We start from the raw sequence: 14,923 nt of genomic DNA, 5'->3' as shown, positions 1-14,923 counted from the left end.
CTGCCTAAAAACATTTTTTAATTTATTTACAAGTAAACTGGATCATTTGTAAACCTCCAGAAACCATGCAAAGGCAGAAAGGGGGGCTGGTATACCACAGCTCCTGCTGTCAGCCTTCCTCACCTTCATACCCTCTGATTTACAGAATCATAGAATAGTTTGGCCTGGAGTGGAGCTTGAAAATCTGATTCCAATCCCCTGCCGTGGCAGCGACACCTCCCAGCAGAGCAGATGCTCGGGGCCTCATCCCGCCTTGCCCTGAGCAGCTCCGGAGATGAGGCACCCACAGCTTCTCTGGGCAGCCTGTGCCAATGCCTCACCACCCGCACAGTAAAGAATTTCTTCGGAATGTCTCATCTAAACCTACTCTCTCAGTTTGAACCCGCTCTTCCTAATTCCGTCACTACGAACGCCTGTAAATAGTCTTGCCCCATCTTTCCTGGCAGGTACTGCGGGTACTGGAAGGAGTTGTCCCTAACACCGCTGCCCCCGAGCGCCGTGCGGTGTCCCGGGGCTGCCTGGGTGCGCATTGCCCGCTCCTCCTGCTCCTTTTCCTTGCACTCCACTAAAGAACGCCCAGCAGTGCCCAGGCGGAGCCCTTCCCGGGGCCCTTCCCGGAGCCCTTCCCGGAGCCCTTCCCGGGGCCCTTCCCGGGGCCGTTCGCGGGGCCGGGGCGGGGAGCGGGGGCGGGGAGCGGGGACGGGGAGCGGGGACGGGGAGCGGGGACGGGGAGCGGGGCCTGGGCGCGTCCGGCGCCGCCGGAGTCCGCCGTGCCGCGAGGGGGCGCTGTGGCCGGGTCGGCGCAGCGGCCGGAGCGCAGCGCACGAGCCCGCGCAGCCCCGGCCCCGCCGCTGGTCCCGCCCGGAGCCGCCGCCGAGCCCGAACCGCCGCCCCCGCCCGGAGCCCCTCCCGCCGCCCCTCCCGCAGCCCCTCCGCGGCGGAGCGTTCGGCGCCATGCCCAAGAATAAAGGTGAGTCGCTCTTTCCCTCCGCCGGGCCCGCGGTGGCGCGGCCGGGGCCGGGCGCGGTCTCGCAGGGCAGGCCCGGGGGCCCCTCACGTGGGCGCCGCCGGAGCCCGGAGCCTGCAGGCGGAGGGGCCCTCCCGGCAGCCCGGCGGGTCCCGGGCCGGTTCCGCCTGCTGGGCGCGCTCCGGAGGCCGCTGAGGCCCGGCCGGGAGCGGGAGGCCCTGCCCGCGGCTCGCTTGTCAGGAGCGGCCCTGCCGAGGAGGCGGCCGGGCCCCTCCGTGCCCTCGCTGCCGCTTCCCTTCTTTCGTACTCCGGAAAGGAAACGCAGAGACCGTCAGGGAAAGGGAGCAGCAGATTTTAACAGCGGGGCGAGTATGAGCTGCTCTTATGCTCTTCGTGAAGAGCATCTAATCCTGTTGCCACGTGTGTGCCTTTTAAAAAGGGCAGCTTCACTCGGAGGGTAAGCTTCCTCTTGAGTATTTCAGGGATTTCAGCAGCACAGTAACTGAAGTTATTCATCTGCTCTTGAAGATGACGTGCATCAGGCTATCCCACCGCTATTTTTGAGGTATTTGGTAGCAGGGATCACAAAAACTGAAAATGGCCATCTTGTGAAAATCATTTTGAAGGCTGCTGTCACTCCAGAGCAACCAGGACAGCTTAAACAGTGGAGAGTCCAATGTTTAATTACTTTGTTACTACCCAGATAAAAATTCAGACTTAAAAGTTAGCAAAAAATCTGGATCTGGGTGGGATACTTAAAATTGTCATTTAGAATGCAAGCATAAAAATCTCCATACGTCTGACTTTTTTCATTCACTGTATCCAGAGACAGTAACACCTGCTTTTTACTTCTTCCACTTAATTTAGGCAAAGGAGGTAAAAACAGGCGACGAGGTAAGAATGAGAATGAATCAGAAAAAAGAGAACTGGTCTTCAAAGAAGATGGGCAAGGTGAGTTTTTAACTATAGTATGGCAATGTCATTGTTTTCAGTCACATACTGTAAGTGACAGAATAGAGAGAGGTATTCTTATTGGGGTTGTATTTGAATTCCAAATGACATATTGAATGTAAGAGAAAGTAGGAAAAGGAGAATTTTCAATACCTTCACTGCTTAAGAATGATGTTTTCCTCTTCTTGAACTTAGTGCATGCTCTGTGTAAAACAGCACTTAAACATTTCCTAGAAACCTCTTTATAGCTTGGTGTTAGGGTCTGTGAGCAGCTGGCTTGGCAGATGTGGTTCAGTTTTGCCAGTAATTGTCCCTGGGATACACAGTCCCACTTTCTGTTCTGTATGGACTCTAACATCTCTTGGACCCTTCACTGAGCTCCCTGAAGTCACTGATGTGGCAGAGCAGCTCATCTCACTGTTCTGTCCCCTGGTTCATCTGGCTCCTGAGCTGAAGTCTAGCAGTTATTGAAACAGGAGCAGTAAGTGGGATGCTGTGTGGTGAAGTAAGGCATAGGAGAGTTCATGGGGGATGACTGGGATTCCCATCTGCCCTGCCTTTGGTGACAGTGAGCTCACCTCCCTTTCAGCTTGCCCTGCCTTGTGTGTCACACTCTGGTGGTTGCTCACATAATGTGAGTGCTTTCCTAGTAACCAATTAATCAGTTGGTTTGTTAGAAATATGGGAAGGGTACTGGTTTAAATCACTGTAGAAGTGCCACTGAACAAATTTCTGGTATTTTGTATTGGTTGTAAGCAGAAAAGGAGTTTATTTTTATGTACATCTGAAACTTAAGATTCTTTACATCTCCGAAGCAAAGTCTATTTAATGAAACATTATTCTCAGTTATGTACAGTCTCCTGGTTCACTGGACTGTCTAATTTGTGTGAAGTTCTCCAGTATGTGATTTTTTTGCAGCTTGGTGAGGGAGAAAATGAAATACAAGGTGAAGAGATTGAGGGTGGGGTTAGAGAGGTGCTTCACAGACCTCAGCTGAAGTCTGCTGTTTGCCTTGCCTTGCAGTGTCTGATAAGGGTTCTGTCCTTTCAAGGACAGAGGGGTGCTGTCCACAGAGCCTCTGCAAGAGGGATTCAGAGTCTCAGTGGGTAGCTGTACAGGGCATGCAGCTTTCTCCTGCCTCAGTGACACCACTGAGGTGTTGTCCTTTAAGACAGGTGCTGTGATGTTGTCATGTACTTAAATACTTTGAGTGTGACTCAGTAGCTCTGAGATTTTCTGTAGCAAACATTTGAGAGGGAACGAAAGGGTGGATGCAACCAAGAAGGAGCAGTATTTGAAAATGTTAACATCAACAGTGATACAAAACTGTGATACATTCAGCAGCCTGTGCGGGTGCTTGAAGCTCCTGTCAGCAGTTCATGTTTGATAAAATATTACAGCAGATTTGGGTTACAGTGGGAAAGTTATTGGTTGTGTCTTGAAGCTGGATTTGTTCAGAAGTTTTGCTCTGTGGCACTATGGGACATAACTTAGTGGTGGACTTAACTGTGCTGGGTTAATGGTTGTACTTGTTGATCCTAAAGATCTTTTCCAGCCTAAACGATTCTGTGTTTCTCTATGTTACCATCTCTTTCAGAATATGCCCAGGTGATCAAGATGTTAGGCAATGGAAGACTGGAGGCATTATGTTTTGATGGTGTGAAGAGGTTATGTCACATTAGAGGGAAGCTAAGAAAAAAGGTAATTCTGAAGCATTGCAATAGGAAACAGTGACATTAAGCATCATATGTAATTGTAAAAATTTACATATGTAGCTTGTTACAAAAACAAATATTTCTACTGCACTTAATATTTTAAACTACTTTTTTTGATAGTAAACTAGTCTGTCCTTCTGTTTCCATTGCTGACACAAGAATAGGCAGTCTTTGGCTCTTGGGTGAAGCTCACAGTTGAAGGGCTGCCTTTCCATGTGCATTTTTCAGGGGAAGGTTTTTATGGCTGCTTATTAAATACAAGCTTTTCATATTCTAGAAAATTATACATATATAAAATACTAAAAATCTCCCTAATTGCAGATGAGGAGCTTGGTGACTATTTAGAAAATACACCTCCAATGCCATTGTTTCATTGTCCACTTCATCCGTTCCCAAAATATTTCTGTTGGAAGCTAGTCTGCAAAGATTTGTACCTTCAGGGATATCAGGTGTAAATGTTTGCATTCTTAAGTTTGCCATCTTCAGATGGTGTCCCCTCTGGCCCTTGTTAGGTGTTACATCTTCCTGTCCTCTGCTGGTGTATGGTAAGGAGGAGGTCCCTCAGTCTGTTTCCAATGAAAGCAGACTTTCACTGTCTTCATTCTGGATTGTTCCATTTTTGGACAGCACTGAGTGCATGTGTCTTGGGATCAGTGTAAGCAGTGCTATAGTTGACTGCAAGAAACTTTTGAAGGTGGTGGAGAATGTGCATAAGTTAACATCAACAGTGCAGGATTAATTTCTTGGTACAAAAAGCACCACTTATCTATTCCTTATGTTTAAAAGAAGGGAAATTCCAACTGAAATTAGTTCAGTCTCCAAAAAAATCAAGCAGATGTGGGATAGAATTCACATAGAACCACCCTGTGCATTTAAAAGCATATCCTCTTCTGCAGATTTCTGTTAGCATAGTTTCTGGAAACAGCTCAGTTCATTTTCTTGTGCTCTTCACTGTTCTTGTCCATCACCCCCTTCATCGGGTTTTTCTTTAATTTTTGCCCTTGAAGAGCTCACTTCACAGAGTTCACAACTTGTGCCTTGATAGAAGCTCTTCAAAGAACTCTGATTACCCTGTAATAGCTCCATAACATGTAAAAATAACTATGAGTATTTATGACCTTGGATTTGCTGTTAAAATATTAAATTGGACATTTTTAGCATTCTGGTTAGAAAATGAAGGTGGTGGCTGTAATGAAAGGTTTGTCTCTCCATAAATCTAAATGTGCAGTTTGGTTATTGTGTTATACAACAGAAGTTGAATTTTTGTAACACTTGTTTTCTCATTCAGGTCTGGATAAATACATCTGATATTATATTGATTGGCTTAAGAGACTACCAGGTAAAAATCCAGTATAATATGCCACTATAAGGAGTATCTTACAAGTATCTTTATTTACTGTTAAATTGCAGCAGGTGTTGTGAGGAAATTCCTGTCTAACTTTGCATTTGTATTTAGTCATGCTAAATCATGATTTTTAGTTTCCTTGTACTACAGGAAGATTGTAATGAGTAGACAAATTCTGGTTTGACTTGTTCTTTTAAATTGCACCCTGAAAGTTTGTGAGTGAAGGTGCTTATTGTCATCAAGCTTGACCTGGTTTTTTTCCCAGATGGAGCCATTTGGTGCTTGCATCCTGTGGTACAAAAGGAGATGGAGTCAAATACCAAACATTTTATGGTGACAATTAGAATTGCTTGTAATCAGAATTTTGGGTCCTTTATGTTTAGGCTTTTACCTTAAAAGGGAAATTAATCAGTAATTAGTTTGTACTAAAATTTCCAAAAATGGAGTGGCGTAACTTTACATAATACAAACAGTAATGGGAAACTGGAAAAAATGGAAAGTTGTCAGGTTTTCATTAGGTGAATGCCTTTCATGAATGTTCGTGTTGTCAGCAGTTGTTGAAGATAGATTCTGCTTCTGAAATGTTCATTAGGTTTATAAAACATTTAAGATACTGTCACTTACTGTATATAATTAAGTACATAAAACTATCAATTTTCTGGTTTTGACTTCACCAAAATATAGGTTGAATATTAGGAAGAAGTTTTTTATGGAAAGAATGATAAAGTACTGGAATGGCCTGCCCAGAGAGGTGGTGGAGTCACCATCCCTGGATGTGTTTAAAAAAAAACTGGATGTGGCACTTGGTGCCATGGTTTGGTTGAGGTGTTAGGGCTGGGTTGGACTCAATGAGTCTCTTTAAGGTCTCTTCCAACCCAGTCATTCTGTGATTCCTGATTGACCTCAACACTTCACTATATGTGTTGTCTGAAGAAAGGTTAATTTCAAAGGCATGAAACTGAGCTTGTCAAGTTGTTGAATACTCGAGATTTCTCATTTGTCTCAAACTCTCTTTTGTCTTGTTGCCCAGGGAAGTTGTGGATGCCCCATCTCTGGCAGTTTTCAATGCCAGATTGAGTGCCCTGGTCTAGTGGAAGGTGTCCCTGCCCATGGCAGGGGTTTGGAAGTAGATGATCTTTAAGGTCCCTTCCAATCCAAACCATTCTGTGAATTTATAAATTACTTGCAATTGGAGATAATTAAGTTGTCACTCAGAAGAAATTAAAATACTCCAATGTGTTTACTTCACATTTAAAGGAACTGGAGGGGAAGGAAGAACAAGATGTTCTTCTGTAAATATTATAGGTGTTAACCCACTGTAAATAATATAGTTGTTATAAATAATGCAGTCTGCTGAGGTTAATAGTTTTCTTTTTCCTTCTTAGATGACTAATACATTCTAATAAATTCTTATTTAGGATAACAAGGCTGATGTTATTCTAAAATACAATGCAGATGAAGCCAGAAGCCTGAAAGCATATGGGGAGCTTCCAGAACATGGTAAGAATCTTTTTACTTCAAATTGAAGTTCATGTTGGATAAGAATACTCAGTCTGTCTTGGCACAGTGTGAGTGCACTTCTTAACTTCTCCAAATTCCTTCATAGCTAAAATCAATGAAACAGACACATTTGGTCCTGGAGATGATGATGAAATCCAGTTTGATGATATTGGAGATGATGATGAAGATATTGATGATGTAAGTAGTAAATGTGTATTTTTATCATATGGTTGAAGCTCTCATCTTTGGCATTAAGCTGTTGTTAGTTCTACAGCAGGAATACATGGATGTTCAGGATAGCTCCTCAGGGACTGCCTCAGGGAGTGCTGTGGTGCATTCATGCCAGCTTTCTGTCCTCTCTCCTGTCCTACAGTCAATCCTGTGCTGACTTCTAAACCCATGGTACAGTTAGTGTCACACTGCTAAAACACACTCAGAGAGCAGTCTGAAGGTGCCTAAAAGAAAATCAGTCATTTGACACCCCCCAGTTCCTCTAGGTTTAACAGCCTCACTGTCCCACCAGAACTGCAGCAATAATTAAGGAATTTGGTTTTTAAAAATAAAGGTTTTAAGTCTGCATTTTTCTTTACATAAAAACTCCAAAAAGCTGCATCCTAGTAGTTTTTCTAAAGTTAACCATAATCTTGACTGTCACAGTCACTTGTGTTACTGCTTACCACTAAACTGTAGTAATTGGTCATGCACACTCTGAAATTATAGTAGTAAAATTGTTACAATTCAAATTTCATAGTAAATTGCAGAAGTAGTATCTGCTGTGCAATGTTTTCTAAGTTGATGCACTTTAATTTACAGCTGAGATGAATGTGTGCAGGGTCAGCTGGCTGAGAGGATAAGTAGTAACTTACTGAGCCAGTGAGTTAACTTAATTGGATAGACTGCTCTAAGAATACTATTATGCTTTAATTCTTCATCTTTTTAGTCCTCTCTCTGAGTTGATAATATGACTAATTCTTTTAAAATGCTTCTATTATTCTGACTTTTTTGAGGTTATCAATATATGATTCATTAGATCAAGTATTTTAAAAATACCAAAATGCTGAAGAATTTTTTTTCAGACTTTTGAAAATTTCACTTTGGGCCTGTCAGTGGTTGAACTTACTCAAGATTTAGCTCATTGAAGCCAGTAAAACTAGTACTGCATGCTTTTAATAATGAGGCTGTTGTAAGACATCAAAGAGATAAGTAGCTGTAGGACAAATTTGCAAACTAATGGATCTGTGTGTGGGGTTAAGTGAGAAGCTATGATTGTTTTAAAGCTTTTGTCAGCTCTTCAATAAAATATTAATATCATGCTCTAAGAAAGTAAAAGATGTAAAGAAAAGATGTGAGTAACCTCTCTGAGGATCACTGTCATATATCTGGAATGAAGTCCAGTTTCCAAGGTCATTCTTAAACAGGAGGAACTTTGTGGATCCTTTCCTTTGTTTTTTTGTATCAGAAGGACGATTGGAAAGTCGCTACTTAGGGAAGTGACTCCTAAATTAGGTTTTATTTTCATTTGTGAGAATCATGGGCTAATTTATGGCTGTTCTAGTGATGTATAATTGTATTGCAGATGCTGTGGTTATGCAGAATTGCTCACCTGTGTGACATAGTATTGTCACAGGGCTTGCGGGGACAAAAGCAGGGAGCAGTTGTTCATTTGTTAAGAAAACAGGGTATAAGCTGAAGCAAAACAGGACTGTGCTAAGTTCAGGAAGTCTCCTGTTGAACTGTAAAAATAACTTTTAAAAAGTTATTGATGAAAAATACACTTGGATGAAATACATGGTGTGGTGTTTTTGCTTTTCAGATCTAATTTGGAGCAGAGGTTTACATTCCAACTTTTTTCCTCCAAGGATTGTTCTACATTGATACTTCAATTATTTCTTGGGTGACGTCCCTTACTTTTAAGAAGACTGAAAATTCTCAGTAAAGAGTGTAGTTTGTTACATCAAAAGGATTTATTTTCAATGTTTGTTTTAAAGTATTTATATTTCTTTAGAAATGGATAACGCTGGATTATCACAAAGGTTCAATGACATGCCACAAATATTTTGTCTCTTCACCAATTAGAGCTTTTATCTCTGGATGTAAGTGAGATGCAGTGACATGGGCTGTAAAAGACTGCATTTTTCCCTCTTCTGCTTTCATCACTACAATTCCAGTTAAACTTGTATTTTGAAATAAAAATTGTTTACCCTGTAATTATCATGGATTTTGATTAAAGGCAAATAACCCAGTTCAGATTAGTATCAAATCATACTATGCAGTGTCTGTCCTTATACCCTTGCCTTGATGTTAACTTTAAAAAAGATTTTGATAATATAAGAGGAAGGCAGAAATCTGCATTTAAACTCACAATGCATGATGAATCTGCTTTTCGTGTCTAGTAGCATGCTGCTATTTTTATACTGATTTTGATAATTAAAAACACTCATTATTTCAAAGATGTCAATTTTCCATGGTGGAGGGAGGGATGGGAGAGGAGTAAAGATGAACAGTGAGCAGCATCTCAAATTTGCAATTTTTTGGAAACTGCAGTGGCTGAGCTGCAGCTGCAGACAATGAACATTGGGTGGCACCTGACTGAACAGGGAGACACAAATGCAAAGCCTTCACAGTGGGGTTTGTACTGAAAAATGCATAAAATAGGTTTTCCCCAAAGCAAATGCTTAACATTCTTGATATGTTAAACATGTAGAATATTTTTACATTATATAAAAGGTTATGTTAAGAGTAGAGTTTTATTTTAATCTGAAATTCCATACATTGTAAGGTGCAACATAAAAGCTTATGTGAACTTTGAATAACAATATAAATAAGTTTCTGTCAAAAGTAGAAAGAATCTTCTCATCCAGAATAAATCAATGAAATAGACTACTGGAAAGATTCTTGTCCACCTTCAGACTGGAGGAGTCAGTTGAGAAACTGAATAAAGACTAACATCATCATGCAAATATTATTTTGTGGTAGCCTTAGTGTCTTTGTCTTTAATAATGTATTTAACAACTCTGAAACAGATTAATGAAAAAATTCCTTTTGTGCCATAAAGATCTGATTCTTGACACTTGTATTCCTTATACAGTCTTTTTGGTATGATGTAAAGTGACTACCCCAATAGATAAAAAGAAAATGGCTTTAAATACAGAGTGGCCTCTTTGCTTTATATGTATTTTTAAGGAGATTTAAACATCCAGAGCTTTTGTAAAAATGTCTTCTCTTTTTCTTTCATTATGGTGTCTGTTTTCCTTTACATGGATCAGGTACCCTGCTCTAGGAAGAACATTTTCTTAGTATTAAATAATTATTTCATGGATTTTAACTATTTGCTGTAAAAACTTGGTAAGTATTGAGGGAAAGATACTACCAGTACAGCATTCTTACTTAACTGATCTTAAATGTATGAATTTACTGTCTTTTTATGTCTGTAAGGTTCAATTGTGAAGGAACATAAATGGTGTAATGTTTCAGAAAAAGGCTTATAAAAACTCCTAAGTTCTTTGCTTTCCTCATTGTATTCTGCAGGCTAAGCAGCTCTGAGAATGGTTAAAAGCTCTCAAAGTTCTTGAGGTGTGTGCTTTCACTTGTACTAGCAGGGAGGTTAGTGATTACACTGCAGAAAACATGTACTGAAGATTCAGGTATTATGGGAACTGTACTTTGCAATCTGATATTCTGTATGTGAAATGTAAATGCATGGTCAATGCTAAGGGGAAGCAGGTACATACTGCTGCTTGAGGGAGCCTACAGTTCTCAGTGTAACACAGACTGCAGCTGTGGGTCAGAGATGGAGCTGTTCCTGTCAGAATCAGTTCTGGTTTGTCCTGAGGTTCCTTCCAGTCTTCTTTGCTCCCACATTCGTGTCTGGCTTTACCTAAACTGCAGATTTTAGGGAAATTTCTTACTTAACTATTAATTTCTTCTTAGTGCACCACTAAACACCCTGAGGTTTCTACTCATAAGCTGGGCTGTATTGCCTTTGTGAGTACCCTTGGTCACCTTGTTTCTGTCCTCTGCTCAAGCTCCCTTCACAGTCTAATCTAGGCAGCTTAATATCATCCCTATTGCTTTTTTTTCCTTTGGGGCCAGAAAAACAGCTTGCACAAGAAGCTGTCTTTCCCATGTCTCTGTTCAGAGCACAGTGGTAGAACAGCAGCTGCCAGCTAGAGCATTGCAAGGTTGCTGACTCCAAAGCTGTGAAAGGCCTTCCATCTGTAAAGTATTTTCTAGATAAATTTTTAATTATTCTTGTGTGAGAATTGCAGCTGTCTTTTTCCCTAGAGTACAGAATTGAAAGCAGGGATACAAAAATTATTCTCCCACAGCTAAAATACAAACTTTGTGTTCTCTGTTTCCCACTTCAAGGTTTTCTCTGTGATTAGCATTTTGAAAAATTATTTTTGTCCATTGTTCCAAATCTTGTCTCTTCACCTTACAATAGGGCAACTGTACTTTTGCTTGGAGAGCCCTAATGCTTCTCCACCCTAATCCTTAAATACAGTCCAGACACAGCAGCTGAAAAAGGTGTATGAGAAACAATCTCTCGTTCCCTTCTCAAGAGGAGGAGCTGTTAACCATGGCTGCTGAGCTGTGTGCCATTTATTTGTTACTGCTGATAGGTGGTGCCATGGCTATGCTCTGCGTGTGCCAGCACGCAGGTCTGAGGTGCTGTGTGCTGGTGCCATGCAGATATGTGATACAGGCCATAAATCTCATATATGTGGTACCATATTGTACACACACACTCCTAAATCAGTGTACACATAGAACCTGCAGAGGTTAGGCTGGCACAGGGGTTGCTTTGTCCCCTGGCTGATGTCCATGGATGGCAGTGAGCTGATGACCAAGGCTGGCAGGTTGCTCTGGGTGGTATCCAGTCACACTGCACAGGTTCTTCATGATTAACTGGTAGGTCTGGTGGCATCTCTGAGTGTGAAACAATGCTGGGACTGCTGCTCCCTGAGACCCCCTGGCCATAAGGTAAGTCCTGCTCTCAGGTGAATTGGGGTGTCAACTGTTCCTGCAGTTGAGCAAGCTCCAATCGAATCCATAATTATTTGCTGTTTCTGGATATGAGTATCAGGGGACTTGAGTTTCCCTGTGGTTCCCTGGAGGTCTCAAACCCAGCTTTTCATCTGTGGACATTGTGCTATCCTATAGGCAGGCTGACTGCTTCATGGAAGAAGACTTAAAATTAGGTGTAGCTTTTTGGAAGATGTGTGGGAAGAGGGAAGCATTATCTGAAATAACGTTGTTGTAGTGTGAGTGCAGCTTTATTTGTCCCTTCAAACTTGAGGCCCATGGCTGGCTTTTCTGCAGGTAGCTGTTGGCAATGCTTTCTCATTTTGTTGCAAAACCGAGTCTTCAGAATTTACTCCTTGGGCTGTGATTGCCCTTCCTTTTGGAGAAGGAGAGAGAAGTAAGGGAGGATGCCTTGGCTTCGTTACATTTTTAATCACAGCAAGCAAGAGTCAGAGTTCCTATTGATTAATTCAGGTTATAGCTTGTGCTATCTTGCCCATCAGATTGAATGCCAGAGCTCAACATTGTGATTATAAAATGCAATCACAACCAAATAAAGAGGCAAAGTGAAAACTGAGTACCTTTATTTAGTAGTTGCAGCTAGTTTAGTGGGACAAAAAATACTTTCAAAAAATGCACAGATTAGACTGTTCTTCATTTTTTTTCTGTGTTTGTAGAGAGGACACTTGCACAGCAGTTTTATTTATATCCAGGCTGCCAGCTCAAGGAAGGAAAGCTTTGGCAGAAGCTGACAGAGACTTGGGGCCTCTTACTGCATCGCTTACTTAGCAGTGAAATCTCTTTTGAAACCCTCTCACTGTGTTTCATAGGCATTCATTTTTCCCTCTTGCAAAAGTGGGTGGCTTGTTGTTGTGTTTCTAGGCTGTGGTGGTGTAGGAGTCTGTTCTGTGGTCACCAGCACCTGTATTCCTTAATCAGCAGTACTCTTCATTATGGTTAAATTAATGAATTTTATTCCCAGTTGAGGAAGATGATCAGCTAAATGCCTTTGTGTGCTTGGCCTCTGGAGGGAGCAGACAAAAAACCAGACCTTGACATACAGGAGCAAGCAGGGTGCCTCAGCATCTCAGTAGGAAGTTTCTATTCCTGGCTTTAAGAGACTCTGAGGTGCCCATGTCTGCAGTAAGTATTGCCAGCAACGAAAATATTTTTTAGGGTTTTCAAAGTAGGTCACCTTCTTCCTAAAGAAGCAGCTGATTGAAGCATGTTAGTATGGGCTTAGGTGCACCTCTGGCACTGGCAGCAGCACACAATGGACACTGCTGTTGGCAGCTGGAGTAAATACAGCCAAGAACAGCAGAAATACTGAAGGATCCCCGTGGGAAACCCAGAACTGTGTAGGTTACTTATGTTCCACTATCAGTGGTGCTGGCTGTCAGGGAGGATCCAGCCTGTGACAGGTCCACAAGACAGTGACAGGACATGGTGGGCACTGTGTTTAGCCTCAGTGCTTGGAGAGAAAAGCCAAGCGCTGCATAGGGCTTGAGGAAACAGCTTCTGACTTACATGACTTTGAAACTAAGTGTAGTAGACAGTGGTGGAGGCTGGAGAAAGGAGCATTAACGAGGTTTCTGAGAAAACCCTGACAAAAGACAGTTTTAGTCTTTTGCTGCCTGACCCAGTAGAAACATCCACCCTGCTCATGAAGATGTATAGAGAATACAGTGATTAAAGCTGTAGTCTTGAAGACTTGTCAAGAAGCCCAAGACCCTGAAAAGGTGTGGAAGACCTTGCTGCCTTTTTACCCACTGGACAGTGACTATCCCAACTTGCCTTGCCAGGTTGCTCTGGAATACATTGGGATGTTAATAATGAGCTGTTGCAGCAGTGGCTGACCAGAGGAGTCTGGCAACGGCTCTGACACAGCGACCTTTTTGTCTTGAACAAGTGACAATATGCAGCTAGAACATAAGCTTTGATGAAAATGGCAGAAGTAGCCGATGCTAAGTAACTGTGTGATGGAATATACAGAGATGGATCTTCAGATCTGATTCTGGAAGCCCTGTTAGTTGAAAGCATCCTTAAAAATGTCCTGAGACTCATTGGTGTGCTGTCCAGTGTTACTGTATTCCTCTTGAGGGACTGGGTCCCAAGGATGGGCACCTGTGTCTCACTGTGGCTGTCAGCTGCATCCCCTTAACAGCAGCTTATACGAGTTCCAGCCTGGTAATGTGTCTGGATTGCTGCTGTTAACCAGAGTATGGGTGAGTGAGCAGAAACCTCTCCCCAAAACAGGGCACCAATTTCACAAAGCTGTTGGAAACGTGCAACAGCCTAGGGACTGTTTCATTAGAAGTTGGGTGTGTCACCTGTAAGTGGAACAAACACTGTTACTGGTGTATTGTTATCCTGACATGGACTAGTGAAACAGTTGCTGAAAAGTGGAAAAAGCTTGTACTTTTTTGTATTAAATTGTGCTTTAATCCTCAACAACTTCCATTTCTGGCCTCCCTCCCCAGTTTGAATTGATGCTATCATATTGCCAGGTATATGCTTTGTCCACAAATGTAGAAAGAATGATCTCAGGCTCCATGAAAGGTTTTAAACTAAACAGATGTAAAGCTACTGTTTAGGACCACAAAAGTCTAGGTTAGCTGTAATATTTAGTATAGGATAATACAGAAAATAACGTATGGTTACAAAGAAAGAGAACATAATATAGCCAATAGCTGGTTATGTGTGTTTACAGGCAGTTTAGGTTAACACCAATAGTTACATAAGCAAGTGTTGTAGAATCAAAAAACACTGTGTGTTTTTTGAAAAAATCAAAAATCAATGTGTGTCTGGTATAGGACATGAGGAGGCATTTAGAGGAAACAGCTTAAGTGCCAAGTAGCCAATAACTTTATATTGAGAAGACAGCATGAGTGTTTCTGATTACTTGCATAGATTGACATCTAAATCAATTACAAAAATAACAGGGGAAAGGAAGAAGTGTATGACACCTCATGGTTTCCTTCTTTATTACCCAAGCCTTCCTTATTAATGGTTCTCAAAATATTATTTACTCTTGAACAGGTTTTGGGGATTTGTTTTGATGAGTGCATGCCTAAAGAGGGTAATCTGTAAAACACTGAACTTTCCCCAAACAAGAATTCTGAGAAACTTAAGCTTTCAAGATAATTTGGGAGTTATCAGTGATCCTTAGAACAAGCTGAAGAACACGGTATGTGAGGAGAAAATGAGATTCAGTGGAGGTCTATCAATCAAATTCAGATTAGGAGCTCCTGCCTGTTTACATATATTTTAATATTTTTCACTGTAACAATAATGAATGCACCTCATTTGCACAGCTGAAATACTACATCCATATGATCTCTTCAGCAGATATTATTATTATATTGGACTATTGATTATTCAATAAGAAGAAATCAGAAGCTGCAGAAACTTCTTTCTCTC

At 41.7% G+C, this 14,923-nt stretch overlaps 1 protein-coding gene across 1 annotated transcript; it reads left to right on the top strand.

The window, feature by feature from the left end:
* Window positions 1-850: 850 nt before the first annotated feature.
* Window positions 851-9,628, top strand: EIF1AX (eukaryotic translation initiation factor 1A X-linked). The gene is made up of 7 exons (XM_066545418.1): window positions 851-970; window positions 1,835-1,918; window positions 3,516-3,619; window positions 4,922-4,972; window positions 6,397-6,478; window positions 6,585-6,676; window positions 8,292-9,628. Exons 1-7 carry the CDS (start codon window positions 955-957, stop codon window positions 8,295-8,297), a joined length of 435 nt encoding a protein of 144 aa, XP_066401515.1. The 5' UTR covers window positions 851-954; the 3' UTR covers window positions 8,298-9,628.
* The last annotated feature ends 5,295 nt before the right edge of the window (window positions 9,629-14,923 follow it).

This window comes from Molothrus aeneus, chromosome 2 (assembly GCF_037042795.1).
Source record: "Molothrus aeneus isolate 106 chromosome 2, BPBGC_Maene_1.0, whole genome shotgun sequence".
NCBI classification, from domain to species: Eukaryota; Metazoa; Chordata; class Aves; order Passeriformes; family Icteridae; genus Molothrus; species Molothrus aeneus.
This window is presented reverse-complemented; position numbering and strand designations above follow the sequence as displayed.

What these genes read in the sequence shown, in the direction of transcription:
- EIF1AX (XM_066545418.1), top strand. An exon ending in CTTCAAAGAAGATGGGCAAG is followed by an intron (nt 1,919 to 3,515) that starts GTGAGTTTTTAA and finishes CATCTCTTTCAG; the next exon opens with AATATGCCCAGGTGATCAAG. An exon ending in TTGGCTTAAGAGACTACCAG is followed by an intron (nt 4,973 to 6,396) that starts GTAAAAATCCAG and finishes ATTCTTATTTAG; the next exon opens with GATAACAAGGCTGATGTTAT.